This window comes from Crocuta crocuta, unplaced genomic scaffold, assembly GCF_008692635.1.
Source record: "Crocuta crocuta isolate KB4526 unplaced genomic scaffold, BGI_CrCroc_1.0 scaffold14, whole genome shotgun sequence".
Taxonomy (NCBI): domain Eukaryota; kingdom Metazoa; phylum Chordata; class Mammalia; order Carnivora; family Hyaenidae; genus Crocuta; species Crocuta crocuta.
In genome coordinates, this window is record NW_027530209.1 from 4,009,676 (window position 1) to 4,028,193 (window position 18,518).

Sequence of the window (18,518 nt, forward strand, 5' to 3'; positions counted from 1 at the left end):
CCTTTTCAGTTCAAAGTGCCTCCGCACCACAGCAAGACAACTCACCACCCACACATATACTGAACTTTGGTCTTCTCAACTCTCATTTCAAATTTACATAACTAGTAGAACACTCCTAAGAGTCCCTGTTATTTCCAAAGACTATTTTGAGAATCAAATGGGACAATACATGTAAAAGCATCATGTTAACTGAAAAGCAATATACAAACGTAAAGGGATTATAAAAATAATGATCAAAGAGAACGGGGATGTCAGTGAAGTTTCGGTAGAATACTGAGATCATAGTTTTTGGGTGAATAAAACAGTTGGTCATTTAAAGATTCCAGAATATCTGATGATTATGATGGTAAATTTCTTTAAACAACAACAACAACAACAACAACAAAAGGGACTGTATGGATAAGAGAGAAAACCCAATGAGAGATGCTGGTCAGCCTTCAATTTTCATCCTAAAGTCTAAATTAAAAACAATTCTGTATCCTTAAATCTACTTATTTACTATTAAAAAATGGGGCAGAGAGGGGACAATAACTGAACTTGAGACATCGTCCTTGCAGAGGCAGGCTGGCATCCTGTGAGAAGCACTTTGTATTCCTGGGTCATGGACAAGTGCAGAGTTTCCCAAACAAGTCTGGTAAGAATCACCTGGGACAGCTGCTCGAATACAGACTCATGGGCACCTAGACTTCCTGAATTAGAGTGTGGGAGAGAGGAAGGGAGGAGTCCGCCTGGAATCTATATTTTAACACGTGTCTGAGCTGACACTTAGAGTTTTTAATAATATCTACATTTATTTATATTGTCCTGGATGTAAAGATGAGGTTGCTGGAGAATAAGTTACTATTTACTTACAGAAACTTATTGCACTGGTTCTCCATGCCCTAATTTTTTCTTTCTAGTTGGACAATGAAAACCAGTCATCATCCTATACTTGGTCTACACTGTAGGTAAGGAATCTAAAAAATGCCAATCTGGGTGATTATATAGGAGAGGGACAGTAGTGCTGCTCTGACCTTCCCTCTGGCAGAGGGAGAGAAATCTTATCTCCTTAATGTAAACAAATTCAACTAGGGAAGGATCTTGGGTTCTTACCCTTCAGAAAGTAATATATTGCCTTAGGTGGGGAGATAAGACTGAACAACCTTGGGAATGTCTCCATCAGGCTGGGTCTCATCCCTCTCCCCATCCTGCTCCCTGAAAATTTACCTCTGGTGAGGTAAATCTCTGCAGTTCTCGCTATCTACCTAGTCATAATTTAGTTTCTAAGACTCGACTTTGAAGCTCCGGTCCCAGAGTCCAGTAAAAATGCTCAGAAACCTCTAACTGTGCAGTCCCACATTCTTATAACTGCACATCCTTCAGATAAACAGGACCTAAGGATTATCTCCTTCTTTGGTTACCAACTTCTGAATCAATTAATCAAGGTAACATGGAAGTTTTTTTTTAAGAGTTCCTTCCATAATTCAAAAGGCACAGTAGGCATTAAATACATGGATATTGTTTCAAAGTTTATAAATAGGCTATAATTAATGACAGCATGACCATCTGGACCTACTCCCAGTCAACTGCCTTTGCAACATTGCTTTTGGGACAACCGCTACCTTCGCCATTTTTCTTTTTAATAGGTGGGAAATAAGAATATTACTGCCTACCTGCTCTCTTTCTAATGCCTTATTTGAAAAGGACTTTCAGTTCAAATTCTGACCATGCAACATTTTAAACAAGATCCCGAGACCACATCTAATTAAACTCTTTCATAAAAGTCTCACTGCCGGGAAAATATTCAAGACTAGTAATCCCATGACGACTTGCACATGCAGCACTGAACACAGGTCCAGAGGCCAGAGTGAGTGTGATGAACGCCATCACGGATGTTCAGCTTCGGGTGACATTCAGAGGCTTTCTTCTCCAGCTTTCTATACAAGATGATGGAAGGAATGGAGGAACAGTCACGCAGAAAGCAAAGCCTACTGCTAAGGAAACAACCACTGCCCTCACAGTTGCAAACCACCAGGTCCTGGCATCCTTTGAAGAGGATTTTCCAGGTCTCCAGGAGGACTGGCTATGCCCTTGCTGGGGCTGTATCCTGTACCCCTCATTCCTTTGTGTAGCCTTGACTCTAAAACCCCATGAACTGATGTAATCTCTGCGTGTTTCCTAGTATCCTGAATGGTTAATATGCTTCTGTTTGCTTGGAACTAGAGTATATTCACTTAAAAAAGCAAACTCCCCATTACTTTATAATTACTGATCTATCAGCTTACCAGACGTGCTTTCTAAAATAAATACTAATTTCCCTCTGGACAATTTGAATTCATGGGCCTACCAAACAAAGGAGCAGAGAGGTTTGGAAACAGTCATGCCATTATTGACTACTCAGAGTTTGTTTCATTTTGTGGAGAAATCTGTTAAGAATAACAAAAAATTCTTCCTTCCCTTTCTTCTCCTTCGTTCCCTTTCTTCCCTCCCTCCCTCCACTGACTTTTTTGACACTGAGAGCTGGTTATGGTCTAGGGTGCATAAGCTTCATGTAGATGCTTACTAATCCCCTCGAAAAATCAAGATTGGTAGAAATGAATGTTTACTGGATCTGAAAATAGTTTTCAGAGGGTCAAAACAGGTAGATGTTCTGTATTTCATCTTCTTTTTTAACTTGTACACTAATGTCTCACTATCATTTTTGGTAAAAATGCAATGACACGGATGTAACCCTGATTGTTTTATTGTTAGTAAGTGAGAAAAAGAATGGCTTCAAATTAAATCTCTGTAATATTAAATTGCAACAGGGGTGTGTGTGCAGTGCATGTGAGGTGGGGGGAGAAATTGTTTCCTGGCACTTAAAGGGTTTCCAGTTCACAACTCTACAGAGCAGCTAACTCCACTACATACATCTTGAAATCAGTTCATCCTGGGGTCAGCACCCCAAAGTTAAGTTACCCAGGTAAATATTCCATAGTAATTTTTTTTGTTTTGTTTTGTCTTAACATTAAATACAAGGTGTGTGAAGTGTTCAGTATAGAATTGAATGTCATCAAGATAAATGAGGAGTTCAGGAACTGGCAGAACATATAAGATATAAGCAGAATATGGACTTTGAGCAGGTAGTTATGGACGTTAATTAGAGAAAGTTAGGGGCAATCAGAGGAAGGGTTGCAGACTTCCACTTACTCAAATCAGGTCAAGCAATTCTGTAAAGTTCTAACAACCACCAAGGAGACTGAAGGTTTAAAGCCAGCTACTTCTGAAGGGCACTTGGAGACCCTGATAGTTAATAGCTATGACAAGCAGGTGTTCATCTGCAGCTCAGGCCAACCATCTTGGACACAACCTGCTTCCAGACCCTAAGTTATGGTCTAAGCCTCTGATCCATAACCAATAGCCTGTCTGAGATGGTCCCAGTAGTGTTTAACCTTAGCTTGTGATGGGGTTTCTGGACATGTTACCACAGAATATGGTAACTTGGCATAGCAAATATTTTAAGGTAAAGGAATCTGAGAAAAGGCAGATACTCTGACCTCCCCCACCGCCCCTGAAGAAGGTCATAAGACCTTACATGAGAGGTACCCTCCCTATACCTGGAGGAAAGGAACATTCTTTTCTCTGTAGATGGAGGGACACCAAGAGAAATCAGAATGAATGAATGAATAGGCCTTGCTAAGCTCCCCAACATTTACTATCTTTAGTTCATATCCTTTTGCCCAATCACATTTTTCCAAGACTTTCCACTCTTCAACAAACTTAGCACTAAAATGCTCAGGTTTAACCGCTTCAATGAGTCATTATTTCCTTATAAGGGTTGCTGCATCACACAAAACTTACATTAAATATATTTTTATGCTTTTCCCTTGTTAATCTGTCTTCTGTCAATCTCATTTACAGGACTCCAACTAGAGAATCCAAGAGGGTAGAAGCAAAAAGTATTTTTTTCCTCTTCTACATTCATATGAGATGGAGAAACTATTCCTTTAATGAGTTCTCCCCATATTGGGAAGGTTTTTAAGAAACATTTTTTTAATGTTTATTTGTTTTTGAGAGAGAGAAAGAGAGAGTGCAAGCGAGCAAGGGAGGGGCAAAGACAGAGGGAGACACAGAATCTGAGGCAGGTTCCAGGCCCCAAGCTGTCAGCACAGAGCCCGACGCGGGGCTCGAACCCACGAACCGTGAGATCGTGACCTGAGCCGAAGTCAGACGCTTAACCAACTGAGCCACCCAGGCGCCCCGGGAAGGTTTAAAATGAAACATCAAGAGAATTATGTAAATAAAAATTTAATATTATCATAAGAAAAATGTTAGGTTTGGGGATAATAAATACATTGCTTAGGATTTAAGAAAATTTGTATTATTAGAAATCTGAGAGAGAAGTTTGTCTGCTGATTCTATCTTAATATGTTTAACTGGTTAGGATATAAAATAATCAAATTGCTAAGAGCAGTGGGTGTTCAGAGTCACTATTTCATCATTTTAAGCTACTAGATTTTTGAGTTTTTTCAAGTGGAAAAGCATTGACGTATTAGGAATGTAAAAGTTAGTCAAGTTTCAAGCACTGGGAAGTACTTAAAAACAAAACTGAAAAGATAAAATTTATGAGTGCAGTTTTCTAAAACCAGGACAGACATTAATGGGGGGATCAGGTCCATGCTACTGAGTCTAAGCTAACAGTATTCAGAGGTCTCCATAGAGATGACTGCTTTTATTTTTCATAAAATTTTACCAGACGTATAAATATAACAACAAGATTTGTAAGTTGAACTGGAACTCAAAAAAAGGTAAGTTTTACAAATTGGAGACTTTAATAAATTACTTTTAATTTATAACTCAATCTCCTTTTTAAAAAGAAAGCAACCTTTGGGCATGCAAAATATCAAGTGAAGGGAAGAATCCGCAGAAGTTATATTGTCAAAGTTAAGCACTCTGTAGGAGCTTGACAGAGTTTTCATCACCAATGCTCATGCTTTAAACATTTGCTTTAAAACTTGCCAGGTGGCTCAGTTGGTTATGTGTCCGATTTCGGCTCAGGTCATGATCTCATGGTTCACCAGTTTAAGCTCCACATTGGGTTCTGTGCTGACAGCTCAGAGCCTGGAGTCTGCTTTGGATTCTGTATCTCCCTCTCTCTCTCTGCCCCTCCCCCACTTGTTCTCTCTCCCTCTCTTTCTCTCTCTCTCTCTCAGAAATAATAAATGAACTTTAAAAATAAATTAAATAAAATTACTTAAAAAAAATCCCAACTTGCCAGGCTCAAATTATTTTGCCATTCTCTAATGGCCATTCTCCTCTGGCCATTTACAATAGCATTTTTGTTTCCTGTTCTTTAAAATAAATTTTTAAAAATGTTTATTTGGTTTTAAGAGAAAGCAGGTATGCAAGTAGGGGAGGGGCAGAGAGAGAGGGAGAGAGAGAATCCTAACGAGGCCCTGCACTGACAGCCCCAGTGAGGGGCTTGGGCTCATGAACTGTGAGGTCATGAAATCGAGAGTCGGACACCAAGCCAGGCGGGCGCACCTTTAAAATCATTTTGTTTGAAAGAGAAGTGTTGGCTTCTCTGAGGGGTGTCTCTGTTAGGCAGAGGCGAGGTGCTACTCTCTTCAGGCACATTTGCTCGTCCTTCTCCTCAACTCTTCTGAGAGAGCTGGAGGAGCAGAGGCTGTGCCCTCGCTCAGCATCAGGGCAGAGCTGCCCTCCAGGTACATGTCACAATGATCTCAAACTCACTGTAATGCCTTGATTTACCTAAAGGTTCTTTGAGAGAAGTATCTATGAAGGGCTGTTTGAGCTATAATGCTCAGTCCACTCATTCTTCAAGATTATCACTGAAATTAACAATGGATGAACAGGAGGCCAGCAAAATACATACAGAGAATACTTTGTTTTACATTCCTCTGATCAGAATTGGTTTTTTTTTTTTAATATTTTTTATTTATTTCTAGGAGAGAGAGAGAGACAGCGTGAGCAGGGGAGGGTCAGAGTGAGAGGGAGTCACAGACACTGAAACAGGCTCCAGGCTCTGAGCTGGCAGTCAGCACAGAGCCCGACGCGGGGCTTGAACCCACGAACCGCGAGATCATGACCTAAGCGAAAGTCGGGCACTTAACCGACTAAGCCACCCAGGGGCCCCTGATCAGAATTGTTTTAAATAGTAACAATGGTAATGATAACTGTTTACATTCATTAGGGACTTAAATGTGCTTAAATGTGACTCCCAATACTCCTGACGACCTGAAGAGGTACGAACATTTCCATCTTACAGACGACGAAATGGACACAGACAGGTTGCACAAGACGTTGTGCAGCTATGACAGAATCCAGACTCTTTACTCTGACATCATGCTCTTGGCTTTTACTGAAGGCCATTGTTATATTTACTATGAAGGTATTTTTGAAGATGTTACATTTTAAGTACCAACCTTACTTTTCGCTTTATCTTTTTTTTCCCCTATCCAATTTGCCTTTAAAATAAATCATATTATGGTATCTTTTGTACCTCTGTGTGTAAACAAGTTATATTTGGAACACAGAGGAATAGGTATAGATTTAAAAAAGAATAGACAAAAAGGAGCACACATATTGTGATGAGCCTTGAATAACGTATAGAATTGAGGTTGAATCATTACACTGTACCTAAAACTAATATGATACTATTGATTATACTTAAATTAAAAAAATAAAAAAGAATAAACAATCATGAAAACATGCTAATTTACAGACCAATGTAATGATGAGTTAGAACTCAAAGAGAGGATGTTTTACATAGAATCATTCAGATCAACATTATCCAACAAAAATATAATATGAATTACATATATAAATTAAACTTTTCTGGGAGTCACTTAAGAAAGAGGTAAAATTAATTTATATTTTATTTAACCTAAAATATTCAAAATATTTTTATTTCAATACGTAATTGGTATAACATTTTTAATAAGATATTTCACATTCTTTTTTTTTTTTTCGTACTCAGTCTTTGAAATCCTGCATGCACTTTCTCCTACAACACATTTCAGTATAGACTAGCTACATTTCTAGTGCTCAGTGGCCGCATCTGACTAGAAGCCACCATACTGGACAGCACAGACAGTGATGGGTGGGGAGTAGAGACCACAGTGTTTGAATCCACCTAATTATTTTTTTGGTGGGAAACGAAGGTCCAAGAAATTGCCAGAGCCTGGCAAAGTGAGGGTGAACACTTGGATTCTGGCCCCATGATTTTCCACAGTTCATACTTTTAAGGTCAATGCAAATTCGCTTCCGCAAAGGAGTTCCATCTCCCTTCCGGGTCGATCACCCACACGCCACCATCTAGCCTTGCTCTAAGATACACACGACTGCTCACAGGGCTTCCCATTCAGTAACTCAACTGGGAGTTTCTCCCACAGGGCTCCAAAGCAGGCACTCCACTGACATCAGTGGCTACTTACGCTAGAATTAGGAGAGTATTTTATTTTACTCTTTGGTGTGAACAAGCTCTGACAACCACATGCTTCCCGCTTCTGTTATCTGCTCTACTGCCTATTTAAATCCGCGTTCACTGAGGACACATGGGAAAAGGATAGAACCAAGCCATATTTCTTGTAGGGCTTATTCATTATTATCATTATTTAACCTTATCTATTTGTTTCATGTTGCTCACGTATCTGAGTCACTATGTCTCCACAAGCAATACAATAAAATAAACTCTTAACTCTTGAAGAAGGAAAAAACTAAGACCAAGGGCGAACTTAGCACAGTCTTGCCTCTTTAGAGTCTGACAGCCTCAGGCTACAACTCATTGAATGACTTCAGCAGATTTTTACAGCCTAATAATGAAAAGCCTAAGAGATAAGATTACTAACTCAATCCATGAATTATTCCCCCATTTTTCTGCGAATGCTGCATGGACGTGATGAGTTTATTCCCAGCCCTCCACAGCTGGAAGGGGACCCCGCAGCTCCTGGGCTGGTCAGCCACCTACCTGCAGGGACCCTGTGAAACCAACTCAATTGCATTAAGCTCCTACAGGGCAGGAACTCCGCTTCCTGCCATATGTTTTAAAAGGTTCTGGGCCCATCATCAATCTCTATAGGAGAACACAGACTGTCATTAGATTTGATTAGCATTAACCAATTACTGCGACAGCTCAAAAAGTCATTTTTTGTGACACAGAAATAGTCCCTCTTCTTCCAGGACTGCATTTCTATGAATTCCTGTCAGCCCTGTCAAAACTTTACCGTAATTACAGATAATTAGACATTTATGATTCCAATTGAAAATGATTTTGTAGCATTGGTATGTATGTAAATACTTGTGACCACCGAAGCAGAAAGACTCCAGAGTTAGTATTTTAAAAACGCAGAGCTAGTTGGCTGCTGGTTCAAAAGCTGGCGTTAGCTGCAGCGATGGCCCACCCCTGACTCCCTGCGGTTTGCCTAGAGAAAGGTGAGCACTCGCCAACAGAATAAAGATTTGCTTGCTTTTCACCTCGACCCTGTACAAGGGGGTGGGACCCTCTGGCCACTGCGATGAAATTGAGCCAAACCTTCTCCCCACTGCTGGATGCCTCACGTACACCCCTTTTAGGGCGGCACCTCAAGGTGATAGCTAGGGACTGTCTCAGAAGTCCAGGGAGCAAAGGGACTGCAGTGTTACTGGAGAAGTGTCCCGGCTTGTCTCCCGTTGTGTATCTGGGCACCTCTCTCTCTCTCTCTCAAACAGCGTCATTATTTATTGTTTTTTTTTTTTTAATCGGGAGTATATATTTGATAGTTTTCTATTCTTTTTTTTTTTTAAATGTTTTATTTATTTCTAGGAGAGAGAGACAGCGTGAGCAGGGGAGGGTCAGAGAGAGAGGGAGTCACAGACTGAAACAGGCTCCAGGCTCCGAGCTGGCAGTCAGCACAGAGCCCGACGCGGGGCTCGAACCCACAAACCGCGAGATCATGACCTAAGCGAAAGTCGGAAAGTCGGACGCTTAACCGACTAAGCCACCCAGGCGCCCCTGATAGTTTTCTATTCTTAATTTTAAGGCACAGAGTACACTTTTCTATGTCTCACTCTGAAACAACACAAAGTTTAATTGCTTTTGCGTTGTATCATCGACTTATTTTTCCCGAGACCGGTGTCCTCAATGCAAACGGAGCTTTCTGTCCTTTCTCCAGCGTACAACATTAAAAAACAAAACAAACAAAACAAAACAACAGACTAACACAATTAACATAGGAATGATCTCTTCTCACGCCTCACCTACTGTCCTACAGTCCCAGGAAGAAGGTACAATTTCTCACCAAGTTGTTTGCCAGAAAAAAGAAAAAAGAAGAAAAAGAAACAGCAGAGGACAACCTATAAAACGGATAAGTGGACCCTAAATGATTTTACGATTTTTTATTGTTAGCATTGTTTCTTCCTTAGTCTACGCTAATGAGATTATTCCCAAATTTCATAAAGAAATTTACACATCATTAGGTGCATAAATAACTGGAGGAAAGACACCTCGACAGGAAGCACAAGCCCTGTTGCAGAGTTGTGGCCAAATCAATTAAGTGCTAGGACGGGGAAGTTCCTCATAAAGTCTGGTATTATTTATTGTCTGCCCTCCCCATCTTATTATAAGGATCGAATACAGTGATAAGTGTAAAACTGCTTTGTAACTTGCAAATAATAATTATAGACAATCGTTATCTTTATTATTAGCTTTAAATATCAATGTGCCAGGTACCATTTTAAATGCTTTGTATGAAAACTCACTTAATCCTTCCGCTACAGTCATTAGGTAGCTACAGTTATTCACTCTACTTCACACGAGGAAGTGGAGGCAAACGGGTTAAATAATTTGTCCAAGACTTTAGAGGCGATAGCTGGGAGAGTGCTGATCCAAACCCAGGCAGTCAAGCTCCATGCTTTATTAATAGTCTCCTGATACAAATCTGAACTTAAAATGATGTGATCTCAGAATAAAACTGGGGACACTTGACAGCATGCATTATAAAGCTTACTTCTCTACAGGGAAGTCTTTGCTGAACAAGCAGCAGAGTTGGTAGGGCCTGAAAAAAAGCAATTAAGCAGCTAAGTCCAGCAAGAGACGAGGGTCTTTCTTACATGCATGTGGACAGAACAATCTTGAAAGACAACAAGGTTCTTAAATGTAAAATCATCCTTTTTCAGACTTAACAAAAAGAGGACTAGTACTGTGGGTAGCCAGGCAAGCCCCCTGAAATGTGCCTGGCTGACATATCACATGGATACACGGATGCTGTAGTTGGATAAACATTTACTGAAACTGCACATATGACTGTAATTCTTCAGTTAAGCCAGTGGATATTCCCAAAGCCAGTGGAGGTTATAACTGGGGCAAGGCAAATATAAGCTGATTGTGCAATTTCCTTTTCGTCTCACTTCTAGGTAGATCGTCTCAGCTCACAGATACTGACCAGTGATTCTGGTGAACAGTAGGGGGGGCCAGGAAGTGTAGATCACCCACCCGTACCTGCTACCTGGAGGAAACCTATTGGCTTCTTTTTCTTTTTCTTTCCATTTCTTGCCCTTGTTGGAATTCCTTCGCAAAGGTGCCCTATAAGAACAGCACAAAGTCAGAAAGGGGATGCTGACATTTTTCTCTTTTAATCCTTCTTTCACAGAGGGTTCGTGTTTTACGTCATGAAATGCTTACCCCAGGTCCACAAACTTGCGCTTAATTTTTCCTCCTTGCACCACCAGTGAACTGGATGCCCTTAGTGATTTGGGATCTTTAGCACCATCTAGGATATACACAGATGTGAAAAAGACCAATAATAATTATTTTTTAAGGCTAGGAGTCCAAAGTCAGTGCATCTCTGAATCTAAAGAGTTTACTTCAATTCCAAAGTATAAAAGAAAATATTGNTTGAGAAACATTCAGTTAAGCCAGGAGAGGTCCTGTTGGACAAAGGCCCAACATTCATCACAAAGAGTTTTTGGATTCAAATAAATTGGAATGAACAAAGTAAGCAAGAATAAACACTATCAAGTAATTCTTTTTTAAAATTTATTTTGAGAGAGAGCACACAAGCAGAGGAGAGTCAGAGAGAGAGAATCCCAAGCAGGCCTCATGCTGTAAGCACGGAACCCAATGTGGGGCCTGAACTCATGAACCTCGAGATCATGACCTGAGTTGAAATCAAGTCGGATGCTTAACCAGCTGAGCCACCCAGGCACCCATAATTCTTTACATTCAAAGCAGGGACCAACATGACTTTCCTTTTGTTCCTTCTCTGGCTCCAACCCTGTTTCAAATGTCCAGGCTCTCAGGGAGCATGGGTGGCTCAGTCGGTTAAGTGTCTAAGTCTTGATTTCGGCTCAGGTCATGATCTCACAGTTTGTGAGATAGAGCCGCACATTGGGCTCCATGCTGACAGAGCAGAGCCTGCTTGGGATTCTTTCTCTCCCTCTCCCTCTGTCTCTGTCTCTCCCCACCTCACGCACACGAGTGCACATGAGCCCCCCATCCTGCTCTCAAAATAAATAAATCAACCTTAAAAAGAAATAATGCCTGGGCCCTGTCCTTCATGCCTTTTCTGCCTTTGGATTTGGTGCCTTCTGACAAGAACCCAGCCCACTTCCCTCATATCTCCCAAGTCCAGTAGAGAAAGTCAGGCCTGAGAATCTGGGAGATTCAGGGAGAAAGTGAGAGGCAAAACTTTCCCTTCTGGTCTCTCCCTTGCTAATGGCCTATGGCCAGTCTGGAACTGAGGAGGGCAGAACACGGGGGAGACTTCTTAAGCTGGGGCTCAGCTATAAAACATTTATATCTTTGAAAGGCTTCTCTTAGAAGACCGGTAGGAGCACAACTTGGCTGGCCTCCTGTGATGTGGAAGATGCCAAAATTTCCTCAGTGTTTGCTGTTGAATGATCTTTGCTTCTTTGAGTTATGCTGGCTCTCAAGGGCAGCAACTGCTGGGGGATGGGAATACTCAAAATGATGCCAAGTCCATCAGAGGAGATGGCGTTCAATGTCAAATGTAGGAGTTCAATTCCACAGGTGGCACGTGTTCCTCCTTGAACATGGTAGATAACTCGTAAGGCTCTAACGATTTAGCAAAGGATGTGGTTGAGTGTTAAGTTTCAGCATATCCAGTCATCTGAGATGATTAACAAGGGGCGTTTTAAATTTGATGCATATTGGTGTGTGAAACTACTCTTTCCTAATTGTCTGTTGGTGTCTGTCTCTATCTTCGTAAAATTAAAAATATTCCAGCAATTTTCTGGTGTGGAGTGTAGAGAGAATAGTGCTCTTACAGAAGTGTTTAATTAATCTTGCTAATTAATTTTGCTTATAATTGTATTTCAGGAGAAATTTCTAAACACACACACACACACACACACACACACACAAAACACGAAGTGAACACCGTTCTTATTTAGAAGTCTATGTTCAAAGCTCTAAAGAAGTACAGGATGTTTACAAACTCTCTTTTTAAGATTTTTAGCAATGAGCTCTTCATATTTTTAGTTAATGATCCTCAGATTACAATAATTCCTTGGAATGTACTTAAACAGAAGGGTCAGAGATATGTCCATATCAAAATCCATTTCTAGCCTCAAATATTTATTATGAATATTTGCATCATTACCCTGGGTGATGGGATTGAATAGCCACAGATGTGAGATATACACATACAGGAAATCCATGGACACGGCACAAATGCCTTCTGAGGTGATTTTGCTAATGGACATAAAATTTTAAAAAAGGAGGATTTCGATTTTCTTAACAGAAGCCAAAGGGGGAAAAAAGTGCCAGATTCCTTCAGATCAATCCTGAAGCAACTCTTAATGGCTAGGACTGTGCAGTGTTGAAAAGGAGACTGCCTAATTATTTTCTGAATTAGAGGTAGCAGGAAGATGTTTTAACGAGTGGTGAGAGGACCAGATGAGACAATGCACACGGAAACATTCTGTAACCTATTAGTGTCGCAGTTGTTTGGGCATCTTGGGACTAAAAGCCTGATTCTGCCCATTACAGAGCCTGCTGCCAGGCAACCTCACATCATGATCTCACACATTTGCCAAACTGTGTTCCAAGGAACACTTAAATGAAGGCTTTCACAAGGCTGAAGAGGCAAGATTAAGTAATAATGCACTTCCCTATTTTAAATCAATCAAATACATCTTTAATGCATATTAGGACTTCTAGTCTACATAGAAATCAACACTTGGTTGGTAGGATTGCAGGGAAAGAAAAAAAAATAACTTGTTTTTGATTATTTGATTATTTATTTAGCTTTATGTAAAATCTCCATTAGGCTTTTTGAAATCTCTCCAATACTACCTTCAAGGGCAATCAGAAGTCTGAGCGGGGTTGCGTGCTTTAAGCTTTGGCAACCTGGCCTTCACTCTTAAAGACAGTGAATGATCTACTGGTGGCTACATGCCAAGTAAGGCCTTTCTCATCTTGTGCTGCATTCTCCTTCCTTTCACTGCAGTAAGATTCCTGACTACCTCTTCCTTCCCTCTGGGGACTCCCCAGTCTGCTCCCCTAGCCCAGCTTCTCTCCTGGGCCCACGACCTTCTTTATTTAAAATATGAGTTAATTTCTTCCCCCAATAATATTTCTGACTCCTTATTTTCTGTTGATGACAGGACCATATTCTGAAGCTAGAAACCCTGTGATCAGCTCTGTCTTCCTTGTTTCCTTCCCCTGGGTCTGCGCAACTCCCACTCCAGGGCTTCTTACATGGCTCTCTCCTGCCGCTGTCTGCTGCTCCTCTTTAGAAGTTATCCCTCCCAGGGTCTCTTGACTCAACCTCCCCATACTTGATGTCTTTTTCTTTTTACCCCTCTGTTCAAACGTCTGTGGTTGCCTAGTAATATGGCGAGGTATCTACGGCATTTAAATTATAGAGCTAATGACTTAACCTTCTTGTTCAATTTTGCTGCAGTCATCTACACTGCATAAGCAAACTGCTTCAGGCAGGCTGGGGCAGCCCCATTCCTTTCAAGCCATCTCCTGTGTGCCTGTCTCTGCTAATGCCACTTCCCTGCCTTATCTGCCTGCCTTGCCCATCCTTCCCCTCACCCCACCCAAATCCTTCAATGGTCACTCTCATTGTACGTTCTTGGTCAAGTCTTATTTACCAGTATCAGCTAGATGTAACCTCACCCCTCCTCTGACCGATGATAGAATTTACTATCCCTACTATAATGCCTAATGCATTATATCTATGATAAATGAATCCTGTAAAAATTTTGCAAAGCCAGATTCTACTTGCAAGAACATTAATTCAGCCAATATATTTTTTTAAGCTTATTTTATTTATTTTGGAGGGGTCAGATAGAGAGAGAGAATCCCAAGCAGGCTCTACGCTGTCAGTGTGGAGCCCCATGAACCACGAAATCATGACATGAGCCGAAAACAAGAGTTGGATACCTAACCTACTGAGCCACCCAAGTGCCCCAATTCAGCAAATATTTTTGAAGATATCTTCTGTGTCAGGCAATGTGCTAATAGCCCTATATAAACTTCAAGTAATAATCTCTAGAAATCACAAGCAAAACACTGATAGTGCTTAATATACTCTTTTTAACCTTAAACAAAAGCCCAATGCTATGAAAGTTTAGAGGCCAAAATGTTACTATTAGGCTACTCAGAGAATGAGCATGAAGAAAATATTTTCATGCCTTCTACTGTTATATAACTTCTTTTACAAATCTCTGGAAATAATCTTATACTTCTCTTGCTTTAAATGAAGTGGGGTTAGATGTTTATCATTTATCCAGTTACATGGGACTCTTATACCCCATTTTCCATTGAGGTCCCTCAAATATGACAACAAAATGATGATTTGTGAATGTGGTGTTGACACAAGTTAGAAAACACCCAACTTCAATTAGTTGTTCAATAATACCTGCACATTGTTAGCCTTGAGACTGTAGTGAAATATAGCTGTAACTTAATAATTTCCTTGTAGTAAATAAATTATTAGACCAAAAATAATGACATATTACCTTTAGAAAAATCTAGCCTAGTCTCTAGTGACAACCAGAGACTAAGATATTTTCAGAGTTTATCCAGCAACGATGAATAGAAGGAAAATAGAATAAATGCGTAGACCAGGGGTCAGTGTGCTTTTTCTGTAAAGGGCCAGATAGCAAATGTTTTAGGTTTGGGGCTATGCAGTCTCTGTTACAAATGCTCACCTCTGCTAACTGTAGCATCAGAGTAGACAATACCTAGCTAAATGAATATGGCCATGTTCCAGTAAGACTTTATAAAATCAGGTGAGGCCCAGATTTGGTTTGATAACCTGCACTGGTTATCTGGAGATGCATGCCTATTAATTTATTCAAGAAACTTATGAAGCATCAATTATACTGGGGACCAAGAACACAAAGAGGAAAGAGATGAATGAGAAAACCAGCTCATCCCTGACAACTAGATCATCACTTACCACACACACAGTGATAGAAGTAGAAGTTAACAGTGGGAAAATTTCTGTGGGATCAGAGAGAAGTGAATAATTCACTGTGCCTGGAAATGGGTAGGGTCTACTAAGAATCCATTAAAGGAGGTGCGATTTAATGTGGGTTTGGAGAAGAACACAATTTCCCAGGAGTAGGGAGTTAGGCAAGAATGTAGACATGAGGTCTTGCCGAACCTCATTCTAGCTCATCTTCTGATGAGCCAATGAGTTATAAGAACCTCACATGTAAACGCACACACACACACACACACACACACACACAGAGGGAAACTGGGTTAACCATACCTAACGTCTGTTGAGTCCAACTCTAGAGTAGTCTCATATTGCAAGGGACTCAAACATTTTACAGAATGTTATTCCTCAAATTGGGCTTTGAGGACACGAAGGTAGGTCCCACTCTGATAACCCACACTGCACCAGCCCCTGCAATGTCCTAATGTTTTAAGGATATTAAGGATACTTGGGAAGTGGGGAGGGAGAATCCTGGAGGGACCCCAAAATGCTTAAGTTAACAGTGGTGCTTTGGTGAAACAGGCCATTCATCAGTCAGCCCAGTCTAATGAGCATATCCCGTATACATATCCAGTTAACTTCACTCTCATTTTATGCTCACTGAGCAACTTTCTGATTTATGAACCTACCAACCAGGGGAGAGAGAACGGAACATACGAATAATGTTGGTTATTATGTCAGCTGTACCTCCCAAAGTAAATCAGAAAATTAGTTTCTAGAAATCAGTGTTTTCTAAGCTAGAACAGCAAGAATCAGTCACTCTGACCTTGATTAAATCTGAATGTGTATTAAGTTTCTGGACTTAGAAACCTGAGGACCAGACCCTTGACTTTCAAGGTACCAACTGGTAATAGGCTGAGAGTCAGTGACTGATGGTCCCTTTGACATCTTTCCAGGTGTAACAGCCTGAGAGTGGAAGGCAGGAGAGAATAGGGCCTTCCCAGTCATTGATGGTAGTGATTGTGGGGTGTCAGAGACAGGATCTGTCACAACACAAACTAACAATAAGATCTGTTTCTGTATCTATATCTATATCTCTAGTCTGCAAACTCCTTGAGGGAAAAGATGGAATCTTGTTAATTATTGTATATCCAGCCTTTAGCACAATGCCTGACACAGAGTTGCTGCTCAATAGCTATTTGTTTGTAGATACACAAATGAATGGATTAATGTCAATGAACACGGAAGGCTGGACATTTTTTATCAGGGGAACAAAAGAATGTGAGGCACAGTTTTTATCTGCTTATAGTATCTAACCGTGGTTATTGCACTAGCAACTGACTATAAAGTTACTACTTTATCAAAGTTCAATGAACTGCTTCTTCCCTGTTACTCCGAAGCACCATCAGCCCAGGAAGGCTGAAAAGGGGACAGCCCAAGTACTCGGCCTCTGGGAAAGAAGCTACCTGCCTCCCATCTTGTTTCCTGTTGACTACAGCTGAGAGCTTAATCCCAAAGAAGAGAGAGCAGCAGACAAGGGAGGCTTTCGGGAAAGGATGGAATTCTCACATTTTAATCCTCCATTACTGCTGGTGTAGTGCAGAGCACAATCTAAATCCATGTTCTACTCCTCCCATCTGAAAGGAAACATCTGCTGACTTCAAAGAATCATGACAAAGTAGAAGTAAAAGAGAGAAATAATCTAAATGATATTTAGCAATGTAAAACAATTCGGGGGTCATATTTCATGTGTGAGTGATCCACACTTGCGGGCTATAATGTCACTTCTTGCAGATAGCTCATTATGTGTGGTAAACAGTAGACCACAACGTATTGACCAATTGCTCCAAAATATACGTGTCTGCTGTTGTGTCTTCTTATGGACCAGTTAAAGTCTATGTGTATTTTTCTAAAGAGAATGATATTGCCACAAGTGTGCATCTATAGTAGTGCCATTATAATCCACAATTTAGGTTAACTAACGAGAGTTTTTGAAGTCTTCAATTCTTTCGAAAATAGGCCAAAATTGCCATGCAAGTCCTCCACCGCTTGAGAACTACCTTTGATGATGAATTAGCAGGATTGACATATTTTCTTTTGCCTCTATTGGTAATTTTTTTTTTTTTTTACTTTCTAAGTACTCAATTTTTACCCCAAAACTTCTAGAAAAGCTGTGCTTAGGACTTCTGAGTCCTAATTCTAGCAATCAATAGGTTCAGGAAAGGAAACTAAGGGGAAAATATCATGAATAAACTCTGGTGCTTATTCTAGCAATCAATAGGTTCAGGAAAGGAAACTAAGGGGAAAATATCATGAATAAACTCTGGTGCTTACCAAGAGTTATAAACAGATTGAGCCTCCCAAATCAAATGCATTTCTATGTTCATGATCCATTTTTAGAAAGATTACAATTTTTGATTTGGTAGAGACAGATGAGTAGGCACTTTTCAAAAATGTGATGATGTACAATCACACCTGCAACGTATCCCACACCACTATTGACATTGGTAGGTGGAATTCTTTAAAAGTTTTGGCAATTCAATGGGTATTTAATTTAAATGAACATTTCTCTGGTCATCTTGTTCTATAAGCAATATGAATTTTCTCTTCAGCAAACTGTTTATTTCCTTTGCCTATTTTTGACTTTTAAAAAATTCTTTGAAGGTACCTGTGTATTAAAGTTTCTCAATTAACTTTGTATATGGGGTCTTTTATTATGCATATTGACTACTCTAACCAAGAATATTACTCAGATAGTTCTAGAGTATAAAGAAAAGCCAATTAAAAAAAAAACACCCATTTTATTTATCCCTGCTCCCTACTCTCACCACAGTTTATATTTATGAAGTATGTCCTTCAATTCCTGAACACTCTCTGCCAAGAAACTGACTCTGTCATTCCCACTTATAACCTCAACATTTTGTTTGTATCTCTACGTAATTCATGAATACTTTTTAGGATTATATAAATAAAGTCATAGGTATTCTGTAATTTGGTTTATCCTCTCAATGTCTTGTACCAGAGATTCATGATATGAATACACTACAATTCATTTAACTTTTCTTACTAGTGATTATCCCAGTACTTCCCAGTTTTCAGGTGTTCTCAGGTTTTGTTATCACACAGTAGGACTGCTCTCAG

General features: G+C 40.2%; 1 protein-coding gene across 8 annotated transcripts in view; it reads right to left on the reverse strand.

The window, feature by feature from the left end:
- PPP1R9A (protein phosphatase 1 regulatory subunit 9A) overlaps positions 1 to 18,518 on the reverse strand; it is a 321,919-nt gene that overhangs the window by 14,821 nt on the left and 288,580 nt on the right. For 5 of the 8 annotated variants that reach the window (XM_077765379.1, XM_077765377.1, XM_077765376.1 and 2 more), the window contains 2 exons: positions 10,640 to 10,727; positions 10,457 to 10,540 (listed from right to left, as the gene is read on the reverse strand). The exons of the other annotated variants lie outside the window; for them this stretch is intronic. In XM_077765379.1, the coding sequence (XP_077621505.1) occupies positions 10,457 to 10,540; positions 10,640 to 10,727 (172 nt within the window). The remainder of the gene's footprint in view (positions 1 to 10,456; positions 10,541 to 10,639; positions 10,728 to 18,518) is intronic. 8 annotated transcript variants of the gene reach the window in all.